The sequence below is a fragment of the Physeter macrocephalus genome, chromosome 10, assembly GCF_002837175.3.
Source record: "Physeter macrocephalus isolate SW-GA chromosome 10, ASM283717v5, whole genome shotgun sequence".
NCBI lineage: Eukaryota > Metazoa > Chordata > Mammalia > Artiodactyla > Physeteridae > Physeter > Physeter macrocephalus.
In genome coordinates this window covers 44,831,832-44,844,484 of record NC_041223.1, presented here as the reverse complement: position 1 = coordinate 44,844,484, position 12,653 = coordinate 44,831,832, and the positions used below count along the sequence as shown (strand labels likewise).

At 42.5% G+C, this 12,653-nt stretch overlaps 1 protein-coding gene across 1 annotated transcript in view; it reads right to left on the bottom strand.

Moving 5' to 3' along the window:
• FAM162B (family with sequence similarity 162 member B) overlaps window positions 1-8,273 on the bottom strand; it is a 19,548-nt gene extending 11,275 nt beyond the window's left edge. The window contains 3 exon segments of the mRNA XM_024115529.1: window positions 4,438-4,546; window positions 7,866-7,977; window positions 8,126-8,273. Of these exon segments, the coding sequence (XP_023971297.1) occupies window positions 4,438-4,546; window positions 7,866-7,977; window positions 8,126-8,273 (369 nt within the window).
• Window positions 8,274-12,653: the final 4,380 nt, after the last annotated feature.

The window sequence follows — 12,653 nt, the reverse complement described above, 5'->3', positions numbered from 1 at the left end:
GGTCCTTGTTAAACGTTTCTTGTATTTTCTCCATTCTATTTCCTAGATTTTGGATCATCTTTACTATCATTATTCTGAATTCTTTTTCAGGTAGACAACCTATTTCCTGTTCATTTGTTTTTTTCTGGTGGGTTATTACCTTGCTCCTTCATCTGCTGTGTATTTCTCTGTCTTCTCATTTTGCTTAACTTACTGTGTTTGGGGTCTCCTTTTTGCAGGCTGCAGGTTCGTAGTTCCCGTTGTTTTTGGTGTCTGCCCCCATTGGGTAAGGTTGGTTCAGTGGTTGTGTCAGCTTCCTGGTGCCTGTGTTCTGGTGAATGAGGCTGGATCTTGTCTAACTGGTGAGCAGGACCATGTCCGGAGGTTTGTTTTTGTGTGTCTGTGACCTTATTATGATTTTAAGCAGCCTCTCTGCTAATGGGTGGGGTTGTGTTCCTGTCTTGCTAGTTGTTTGTCATAGGGTGTCCAGCACTGTAGCTTGCTGGTCGTTGAGTGGATCTGGCTCTTAGTGCTGAGATGGAGATCTCTGGGAGAGCTTTTGCCGTTTGATATTACATGGAGCTGGGAGGTCTTTGGTGGACCAATGTCCTGAACTCGGCTCTCCCACCTCAGAGGCTCAAGCCTGACATCTGGCTGGAGCACAAAACACTGTCAGCCACACGGCTCAGAAGAAAAGGGAGAAAAAAAAGAAAGAAAGAAAGAAAGGAAGGAAGGAACGAAGGAAGGAACGAAGGAAGGAAAAATAAAAGTTATTAAAATGAAAAATAATAAATATTATTAAAAATAAAAAAGTAATTCAAAAAAGAAAGAAAGAAGAGAGCAACCAAACCAAAAAACAAATCCACCAATGATAACAAGCACTAAAAACTATACTAAAAAAAAAGACAGAACCCTTGGGCAAATGGCAAAAGCAAAGCTATACAGTCAAAATCACACAAAGAAGCATACATATACACACTCACAAAAAGAGAAAAAGGAAAAAAAAAATATATATATTTTTTAAAAACAGGAAGAGAGCAATCAAATCAATAAACAAATCTACCAACGATAATAAGCTCTAAATACTAAATTAAGATAAACATAAAACCAGAAACAAATTAGATGCAGAAAGCAATCCCCGAGTCTACAGTTGCTCCCAAAGTCCACCGCCTCAACTTTGGGATGATTCGTTGTGTATTCAGGTATTCCACAGACGCAGGGTACATGAAGTTGATTGTGGAGATTTAATCTGCTGCTCCTGAGGCTGCTGGGAGAGATTTCCCTTTCTCTTCTTTGTTCGCACAGCTCCTGGGGTTCAGCTTTGGATTTGGCTCCACCTCTGTGTGTAGGTCACCTGAGGGTGCCTGTTCTTCGCTCAGACAGGACGGGATAAAGGAGCAGCTGATCTGGGGTCTCTGGCTTGCTCAGGCCGGGGGGAGGAAGGGGTAAGGAATGCGGGGTGAGCCTGCGGTGGCAGAGGCCGGCATGACATTGCAACAGCCTGAGGCGCATGGTGTGCTCTCCTGGAGAAGTTGTCCCTGGATCACGGGACCCTGGCAGTGGCAGGCTGCACAGGCTCCCAGGAGGGGAGGTTAGGATAGTGACCTGTGCTTGCACACAGGCTTCTTGGTGGCTGCAGCAGCAGCCTTAGCGTCTCATGCCTGTCTCTGGTGTCTGCACTGATAGCCGCGGCTCGCGCCCGTCTCTGGCACTCGTTTAGGCGGTGTTCTGAATCTCCTCTCCTCGCGCACCCCAAAACAATGGTCTCTTGCCTCTTAGGCAATTCCAGAGTTTTTCCCGGACTCCCTCCCGGCTAGCTGTGGTGCACTAGCCCCCTTCAGGCTGTGTTCACGCAGTCAACCCCAGTCCTCTCCCTGGGATCTGACCTCCGAAGCCCGAGCCTCAGCTCCCGGCCCCCACCTGCCCCGGGGGGGGTGAGCAGACAAGCGTCTTAGGCTGGTGAGTGCTCGTCAGCACTGATCCTCTGTGCAGGCATCTCTCCGCTTTGCCCTCTGCACCCCTATTGCTGCTTTCTCCTCCGTGGCTCCGAAGCTTCCCCCCCTGCCGCCCACCCTCCGTCTCCACCAGTGAAGGGGCTTCCTAGGGTGTGGAAACCTTTCCTCCTTCACAGCTCATGCTCACTGGTGCAGGTCCCGTCCCTATTCTTTTGTCTCTGTTGTTTCTTTTTTCTTTTGCCCTACCCAGGTATGTGGGGGAGTTTCTTGCCTTTTGGGAAGTCTGAGGTCTTCTGCCAGCGTTCAGTAGGTGTTCTGTAGGAGTCGTTCCACATGTAGATGTAGTTTTGATGTATTCGTGGGGAGGAAGGTGATCTCCACGTCTTACTCCTCTGTCATCTTGAAGGGCTCCCCCACAACATATATTCTTAACAGGTAGGAAGAATAGTCAGAATGGAGAAAAAGGCCAAATTTGATGTGATAACAGCTTAGACTTTTTCAGAAGCGAGGAAAGCTATGGGTCCTCAGACTGAAGAACATACAAAGTCCTTAGCAGGAAAAATAAAAATAGATACTGATGGAAGTCTAACATGCATCTCACATTCAGTATATCCGAAATAGAGGACTTGACATATTTTGCCTGTCATGCCTATCAGTTCTTTCCCCAGCCTTAGACATCTCAACAAATGGCAGCACCATCCATCTAGGTGCTCAAAGCAAAAACCCAGGCTTTTTGATGTCATTCTTCCTTTTTCTCTCCTCTTCCCACATTGAATTTACCACAAAATTCTATCCTTTTGACCCCCCAATACATCTCAAATTGCTAAACAGTTCTCCATCTCTATATGACACCATCTTATTTAGGGTACGTGCATTAATTATTCAAAATGAAAAGTGAATTGGAGACAGGCAAAAGAGACAGAGTGAGACCATTTAAAAGATACTACAATAAACTAGGCAACAGATGGTGGTTATTTCAGACCAGGGTGATATCAAGAGAGATGGTGAGGAGTGGTCCAATTGTGCATATAGTCTTAAGTGGAGTCAACAGGATTGCTGGTATATAACGACTTACTCATGAGCAGTTGGAAAGATAATAAAATAGTGAGTACCTGAGCAAGGCCATTTCAGATGGGGTGGTCACAGAAGCTCTCACTGAGAAGAATGAGAATGAGTCAGCTACAGTAAGGCCGAGAGAAGGAAGGAAAGCCTATAGAGAATAAAGGGTCTGATGCATTAAAAAACAAAAAAGAACTAGTGTGGCTGAAGCATAAGGAACCAAGGGAAGATGGTATGAAACACGGAGGGTCCAGGTAGTATCAAAATCCAATCTATCATTTAGGAGCTAGAGAATCACCAACTGGGTAGACAGTCATTTTACCTAGGATAGGTTAAAAACAAGAGATGACTGAATTTCTTTATGTCTATGTTTAAGTGTTCAGCTCAGCAAACATTTAAGAAATTTTCCATTTGATCAGAATAATTTCAAAGCATAAGCTCTTTGCCGAGCCAATAGAAATGAGTAGACATGTATATAACATCAGTAAGCTCAAAAGACCCAGTCCCTGTGTGAATTATTGGGCTCAAATACTCTTGAAAACCTGAGAAGTGAAGAAGAGCAGGATCATAGGACTAGGCAGAATGGTCATTGGCGAAATGTGCCTAGAGATTGAAGATGGATCCAGGCAAACTATTCTGTGTGATGTGGCTGCCAAAATCTATATCTCTGGCTGTGTTACTAAAATGCAGTGTTCAAAAACAAAGAAGTTATAATCGCACTCTAAGGGACTCAGTTGCAGGTATCACAATGAAGAGGGACACTGATAAACTGGAGTGTGTCCAGAGGAGAGCTCAAAATAGAGGAAAGTTGTTAGGGATGGAGAAATAAAGAGTAGAGAAAAGATGACTCACAGAGATGCATCAGATATCTCCCAATATTTGTGGGGCTGCTCTTCAAGGTAAAAAGTGATCAGCAGATGAAAGAATTTGGGGAAGCAAGTAGCAAAATTAGACAGTAATTAGCTCTTAATTCCCCTCTAGAAACTACATATTGGAGATGACAAGGAAAGGGCTTATACACAGCATACAGGCAAACTAGCCTGCCTTGGTCATCATTTCCAACTTTTGCACTTCTAACTATGTCATGATTCTATGCAATAGCTAACTGAGTTCATGATTTAAGGAATGATGTAGTCTGGATAACTTTCATACAACAAAGTTCTTCCTGTGCAGATTTTAACCATGTTATAAACTGTTATTTTTGGTTTTGCTTATCTTATAAATGGAAACAAACTTCTGTCCCTCCTGTCCATATAGTTAGTTTCTTGACTCAAATTTCCATGAACAATGCTGTTTCCAGTATGATAAATATATGCAGGTGGCTCAAGGTGTCTGAGATGAAATTGTTCTTACATTGAGAAAACAGCAATCCCCCAAAGGAGAACAAAGCTCATAATCCTTCTTAAAATTCACAAGTCTATCTTTACTTTAAAGAGGTACTCACCCTTTTGGCTGACGCTATCACTGCAAAGCAGGTGATGATTGTGAGTCCAATCATTATGTAACAAGCTTTCACTCGCGCTTTGTTTCTTGCAGCATCTATCATTTCTGGCCTAAACCAAGATGTGTATTCTGTTAATTATATTAAAGCAATATGATTTTCTGACTGGCATAATAAACAATGATTTTTTATGTAAATATTCCAAAAATGTCCCCGAATGCAAATGGCAGATGTGAAAGATTTCCAAATGCTAGCCCATTATCTTACCGATTTCAAGTTAACAGGTCCTAAATAATGTTAGCCACTTTGAAATGACAATGCAGTATATTTAGTTTCTAACTGTTCAAAATATAACTACTAGAGATTATGACCTGACTCTCCATCATTTTTGTTTCACTGACTGGGATAAAAGTAAGAATTAATGCCTATATATGTCTATGACTCATGTTCATTTGGCCCCTGTGTTATTAAGTGGGCTTTGTTTTCAGTTTTGAACAGGTTGTTTTTGAAAACTTATTTTCATCATTTTGGTTTTTCACTAGCCTCCAAATCTCTCTTGCCCCCTCCCATCCTGACTGCATTAAAGAGACTATTATACATTTTGTATAATATACTGCTATTATACGTTATATATTTTGTGAGAATGTGTATTAGGGAAAGGGTGTTTCCTTTGTGGCTTCTGCATGAAGTTTTCAAAAGAAGTGATCAAAATCACAGTAATTTGTTGAAGAAAAGACAAACACACCTTCATTTTCTTATTATTATTCTGATATTTTATATGCTTACTTGAATACTGCATAGTCTTATTTATTAATAAAGTTATATGCAAGTTGTCCAGATTTTAGCAAAGTAGTGTTACAAAAGTAATCATGCCTGTAGGCCTTTATGATAAAATAAATTTTAACAATTTGCAGTAATATGAAATGGCAGTTTATAAATACATATAATTAAAGAATGACTTTTGAGAATGTATTCAGCAGTATTTTTTATCTTTGTCTAGTTTAAATAGAATGTAGTCACATAAAAAAAGAATTCCAGGAAGACAATTTGCAATTCTTTTTAAAAATGAAAAATTTTTTCTTTAACTTTCCACTAGTTGAAAGAACACAGAAAACCAATATCTAGCCTGCTTTCCTCAGATTTTAGGCAGATTAATATAAGTTTTAAGGTAGTTGCAAACAGGTGAATTTTAGCACATTATTAGATTATACTTGTTGTTGACTTTTGTTCCAGATGGAACCTGAAAGATCTGATCTTTTTTACCCATCCATCTGGCTTTGAACAGCTATACCAAATTAGTTTAACACTGAAAAGAAAAGAAAAAGTACAGTCATTATTAAATATCATTAGTGTAAATTAATTTAACACTGAAAAGAAAAGAAAAAGTACAGTCATTATTAAATATCATTAGTGTATGGTCCAAAAATTATAGGTCACTTAATTATATGTCCATTAAAAGCATAAAAGTGAAAGCTGTTTATATTGTAAATCTAACACTTAGCTTAGGAGGCATAGCTCTCCTAAATAGCAATGCTTTTAAAAAATTATAGAAAATAATAAAATATTCAAATACTTTCATGTTTTCAACCCAAAACTACAATACTTTTCCTAGGCACCTTGCTCAAAGTTAAATTCTTCTGCTTATAATATTTCTTTTTATTTTATTTTATTTTGGCTGCGTTGGGTCTTCATTGCTGCGTGCACGCTTTCTCTAGTTGTGGTGATCCAGGGCTACTCTTTGCTGCGATGCGTGGGCTTCTCGTTGCAGAGCACGGGCTCCAGGCACGCGGGATTCAGTAGTTGTGGCACACGGGCCCAGTTGCTCCGCGGCATGTGGGACCTTCTCAGACCAGGGCTCCAACCCGTGTCCCCTGCATTGGCAGGCGGATTCTTAACCACTGTGCCATCAGGGAAGCCCTATAATATTTCTTTTGACTGTGATCCTGCGGAAATTAAATTATTTCTGTAAAATGGGTCTCCACATATACAGCCATGCTAAAATGGATCTAGGTTCTCTTGACAAGCATTAATTTACAATAATGCAGGTTCTTTACAGTTTTGATTACTCTGTTGTGTAGCACTAGAATTCAAAATCCAAAAACACTGAGGATGGTCTTTTTAAGCTTTTTTGGGGCTAATTTCTTCTTTGGGCTAAGTCTTTAGTTTAGAGCCTATAGATCTCAAGGAAAACAAAATTTGCTTTATAATATTAAAAAACATCTTCGTGGTTGAATAAATGCTGAAAACAGAATTCAAATTCCATGTCATTTCAAATTCCATGTCCATTCCTCATTAAGTAATTTGATACAAGAAAGGAATAAAAATGTTTGAGAATTCATTATTGAATGAACATTTCCCACCATATTTTGTTTTCCATTTATTTGAGATGCTTTTGGTAAATAATAAATTAACAATCAATAAAAGTGTAGGCAATATGCACGGAACAAGATGTAGGCCCAGTTTCCATTATCCATTCTAATAGGCATTGATTACATCATATAAATATAATATTTGAACATCTGAAATCTTTATTTGATTTTATAGTTCTAGTCTCCCGTTTTTTTTGAGATCAGTTTAAAAAGTAGTAGATTGATGTTATCCTTAGTTTCCTTCCTTCCCCTTGTAACCACTGCCTTGTAAAGTTCCCAGAAGATTTTTGGGCTTTGCATAAACTGAAGCGGTAGAAAGATGGTTTTTACAGGTTACATTTACTTTTTTTTAAAAAAAGTATTACATTTACCCTGGAGTTGAAGTTGTCAGCTTAAGTTTTATCAAGCGAATCTCTGTCCTGGGTTTGGGATGATGAAGAGGCCAGCGATGCTGATGCGTCGTGGGTCCCAGTCCGAGTAAACCCGTACTCAAAAGGACTGCAGGACCGCGTACACCAGGCATCTCCCACCCCAGAAGAGGAGGTCACATGGATGTGGCTTCTTCCCAGAGACTCTCTAGCCACCCCTCGAGCCATGATGCTTCCTTGGGTGCTTCAGGGAGCCGCCCTCCGCCACCCCTCCCCTCCCAGGCCAGAGCCCCTCTCCCTCTCAGCCACCCGGGCGCACGCAAGGCCGGTGCGTTCTGTTTGGCCTAAGTATACTCCGCTGTCTCATGGCCCGGAGCTCGCTGGGGGCGGGTATCTGAGCGACGGTGGAAGTGCCCACTGAACTTCTGGATTTTCACCTGACTTCAAGAACCTCACTGTAAGCTTAGCTTAGCTCCCACAGCCCAATCATGGAGCCTGGCATTTAACCGCACTCGGGGGGCGTGGGTAAATTCCTTAAGGTGATAGGTATTACTGTGAAGACCTGTGTGGCTCCGAGACCGCCTCCGCTCCAGGGTGCGCAGAGGTCGGGAAGTGGATGGACCCCGAGCCCCCCAGGCCCGGCGCCGACTCTGCCGGGCGCACGCAACCCGGGCCGGGCACAGGCCACACTTACGGAATCCGAGGCGGGATCTCCTCCATCGTTGTGAAACGCCCGGTCCACAGCAGGATTTTCCTGTCGAATTGCGACGGCTTGTGCTCGGCGGGCACCCTATGGGCCTTCCTTGCTGCGACAGCGACAGGGATGTACGGAGGCACCGAGAGACCGACGGCACAGAGACCAGGGCACGCTCACGCCTCCGTCCCCCAGCCCCGGTTCCTCGCCCGCCCCGCCGCGGACCCCTCCCTCCCAGGCCGTTCCCACTCCCTGCTCACAGGAACCTGGGGGCTCCGAGCCGCCGGGGGCCCTGCCGCCGGAGTACTGGGGGTGACCGGGGGGCCGGAGAGACGTGACGAGCTGCCGCGCGGCTTCTGGGGGCGCTCCCGGGGCTCAGCGGGGGATGCGCCCGACGGCGGCGAGCATGCTGCGCCCTGGTACCCCGGCCGCAACCCAGCCGGAGCCAGGGACCGAGCTCCCGGGACGCCTGCCCTGCCCCGCCCCGCGCAGCCTCCAGGGGAGCCCCGGATGCGCAGCCGGAGTCTGTCGTGCGCCCACTGGGCTCCCGGCCTCCGCCCACAGCCGGCGACCCGGGACGGGGGCTGAGTCGGTCGCCAGGCGGGGCCCGGGAGCTACATGACGGCGGGACTACTTTCCTCCTGAGGCAGCTCCGTGCCGCTCGTCTTCAAGGCGTTTCTTGGTGTGGAGTAGAAACGAGTTTCCGTCAGAGCTTTTTAGGTTCCACTGTTTGGTGCCCAAGAGAATAAATCTAAACCCTCTCCTCCAGAGAAGGGCAACAGTCAGGCCTTCAAGTTCAGGTCGCTTCAGATGTTTACCAAGTAAGTGTCAGGACTTTCAACGAACTTCTGATTTTCCCATGAAGAGGTTTTTTGAAGTTAGCTCCTCACCCCACTCTCCACTCCCGTCCTTTTCTCGTTTCCAGGTAAAACAACCTCAGTTCCTACCACTGGTTTTCTCCACCTCTTTATTTCTTAGACCACAAACTCTTCAAACTCCCTTCAAAATGAGCTTTTTTTCTATCTTCCCTCTCCAAAAGAGGGGAGAATCCACTTTTCTCTGGTATCTAAATGGGAACAGGAACTCAGAGAAAGGGCTTGTAGGAAAGCTGGCTACTCTGAAGGAATCTACCTATTCTACTTCCTCACGTTCCAGGGACAACAGACCCCAGGCAAGTTAAAGTGCTCTCCAGGACCCAGCCCCCCAGGCTAGCGCACCCTCCTCCTTACTGTCTCTGAGGTCCCTTCCCAACACAGACACTGCCCTACTTTTAGTTGGATCCCCACATATTTCTTTCCTTCCTAACTAGACTGTCAGGCTCTTGAAGGCAAGATCTCTGTAACTCTGCGTCTTTCACATAATGGCGTTTTAACAAGAGAAGACAGAATCATATCTCAGTAAAGAAATATGCATTTAGAGATACAATTATAGAAGGAACCATGAGCTTTGCCTTCACACTGAGGTTTAAACCCCTAATTTGTGATTTAAGGTTTGCACAATTTTAAGCAAATCATTTAAGTCATTTTTCTTGGTCTCATTTGTAAAATAAGAGTGCTTCCTTTCAAGTTCATTCATGCAACAACTACAAAAAAACCTGCTCTATGCCAGCGACTTCTAAGAGCTGGGCATAGAGCAGTGAACAATGTCAAGTGGGGATTAGTAGATGAAGAAAAAAAAAGCAGGATGAATAAAAGTAAGCAGGCATGGGGTGGACGCTATTTAAAAAGGATGGTTAGAGATGCCCCTCTAAATGTGCCTGGTACATTAATAACACTTCAAAGATGTTTCTTTCCCTTCACATTCTTTAACTAGTCCCCAAACACAAGGGAATCTTAATTCATGAAATCTCTTGTAGGGAACTGTAGGAGGCAATGAGCTCCCTAAGGGTGTAGCTGAAACATTGGCACTTAGTAGATACTTAATTTTAATCTGTTAAATAGATGAAAAAATGAATGAAAATCTTCAATAATGAAATAGACTCTATTTGGGCTAGTTTAAGAAAAGATTGAATATTTGAGGACATGCTGCATGATGAACAGAATGAATTCCTACCTGAAAAAGTATGTTGCCGTAGATAATATTTGATGGTTGCAGGAATATGCTACTTGAAAATTCTCCCATTATTCAAATGTGTTGTTTTCTCCTTTAATATTTTATTTTTCTTCACATCACTGAAAATACCCATAGAGGGCTTCCCTGGTGCCGCAGTGGTTGAGAGTCCGCCTGCCGATTCAGGGGACACGGGTTCGTGCCCCGGTCCGGGAGGATCCCACATGCCGCGGAGCGGCTGGGCCCGTGAGCCATGGCCGCTGAGCCTGCGCGTCCGGATCCTGTGCTCCGCAACGGGAGAGACCACAACGGTGAGAGGCCCGCGTACTGCAAAAAACAAACAAAGAAAAAACAAAAACAAAATACCCATAGAGCTAGAGAAAAACATCTGTGTGAAACAGCCAATCGGTAATAGTTCACCAAGGAATATTAAACTAACTAAATAAGTTTATTTCCCTGGAGAGAACCAAATGTCAGATATCTACACATGATTTTCTATCTCAAGCTTCTCTAGCATTGCAGAACCACAGGGCAAGAGAATCGTGGCTTATGTCATGAGAGAAAGAACAGTTTGCATTCTGTTCTCTGTTCTTGATGCGATTAAAATATCACTATTCCGCAGTGTTCTACATTTTTTAAAAAAACACAGTTGCATGAGAGATGTTTTCTTTAGCTCTAGAATTGGAACAACAACCAAAAAAAAAACCAAAACAAAAACTCGAATCAACTTCTAATAGAAGAATAACTAATTATATTCCTTTATTTCTTTCTTTTAAACCAGGACAGTTCATTTGTTCATTGAACAAATGTTCATTAAATGTCTCCTATGTGCTGGGTACTGTACTGGGCTCTGAGGTTACGGCATAACAGGTAAGCATACAAAAATCTTTGCTCCTCACAGAGTTTATTATTAATCCATGGTGGTTTCAGGTTACACGTTCCGTACTATGTTATTTCTCAGTCCAATGGTTCATCTAATTTGCATATACTATTTTCAGTTTTGTTCCTTCAAGGCTTGTTTTGATTAGTATGGTTTATGTTCCCATTTCCTACAGTTAATTTACTTACTTCTTAAGATATACTGCTATAGATAGGAATACTTTTTAAATAAAGTGATTTCATAGATTAAGTGGAAAGTGTGGTAATTTAAAAATTATTATTATTTTTTATTGTTGAAAGCTAGTGTGTGCTCTGCACTGGGCTAAGGCAGGAAATGCAAAGATTGCTGCGGTCCCCAAGAAGTTCCCAGTCTGGCTGGCACTATATTCCCTCATCAGGAAATGCCTTGCTCCCAAAGGAGGAGCTGGGAGGGACCTTAGCTAACTTGCTTTCCCATCCCCTACTAGTCTCTCTGTAGGGAAAGTTCTAAAGTGACCGTTTCCCTGCAGACCCAGCTTACAGTGGCCTCCAGTGGTTCCGGCAACCTTATCAAGTGGGTGGTCCAGGCAAGCGCCTGATTACCTGCTAGGTACTAAGCATGTGCTGAGGACACCAGCAAAAGCTCAAAATGAGATCTCAAAAACTAAAAAAAAGATCTATATACAGCTCTTCATGTTATTCCTTTTAAATCCCATTTTCATTGCTGTAGTTCAGTCTTTTATTCTCTCTCAACCATCTGTTGTAATGACCTCCAAAGTATTTTCCTCATCTCTGGTCAGTTCTTTCTCAATCCTTTCTCTGCCTAACTTCCAGAAATAGTTTTCCAGAACATGGATGTTATTGTATAAAACTTTCATGGCGCCAATCTCTTTCCTATTTTTTTTTTCTAACCCTGCACCCCACATCCCTATCCACAGACTACAAAAACGACCCTGAAAAAATATTATAACGAGGCAGGGAGGACTCTTTCAAAGTCTTCTGCTTTGATATTTTGCATAGTCTGATTCAAATCTATGCCCTTGTCATATCCCTAGACGTTTAAAATATCACTAAGCACAGGTAGGTAGGTTACATTGAATTACTCTGTGCTTATAGTGATGCACAGCAACTATCAACTAACATCACAGTTTAGTTCTGGCTTTTATAGCTGGGTAGGCACTGTGTGTGTGATCAGCGCTCATCAGGGCATGGCTGAGTTCTGACTGCTTGAGTTGCTTATTGTCCCATTGTTCTAAACATTAGTCTGAAAAATACATTCAGAAGAAACCAGGTTGGATTAACTGCTCCTGCACTGATCAAAACCTTTCATATTTTCAATAATACATAGCTTGTATTTGTTCTAGAAATAGCAAATCTGAAATATATGCATATTTATGAAGTACTACTTATGCAAACTGCCCCCAGGAAAGTGAAGAGGCATCTGCAATGGTCATGTCTCTCACATTCTTTGGCTGAAAGATTATTTTTGTAGCCTACTTGAATGTCTATTAAGACTCATATATGTCAGATTGTGTGTAATTGCTAATCATTTTTGGTGGAGCATCCTCTGGCTCCCGTGATCAGTTTCAAACTCCAAAATTCCTAGTAACTATCTTGTATGACAAAGTGAGGATTTTATGGTCCCCAGCACTGAATTTGCTATAGACTTTTCACCCTTGAGGCACAATTATGACTTTATGTGGTTCAAATCTGTATCCTGCAATAGGCTTTTCTTTTTTTTTTTTTTTGCAGATACAAAGTTATCACTTTATTTATTTTTTTTAACATCTTTATTGGAGTATAACTGTTTTACAATGGTGTGTTAGTTTCTGCTTTATAACAAAGTGAATCAGTTATACACATACATATGTTCCCATATCT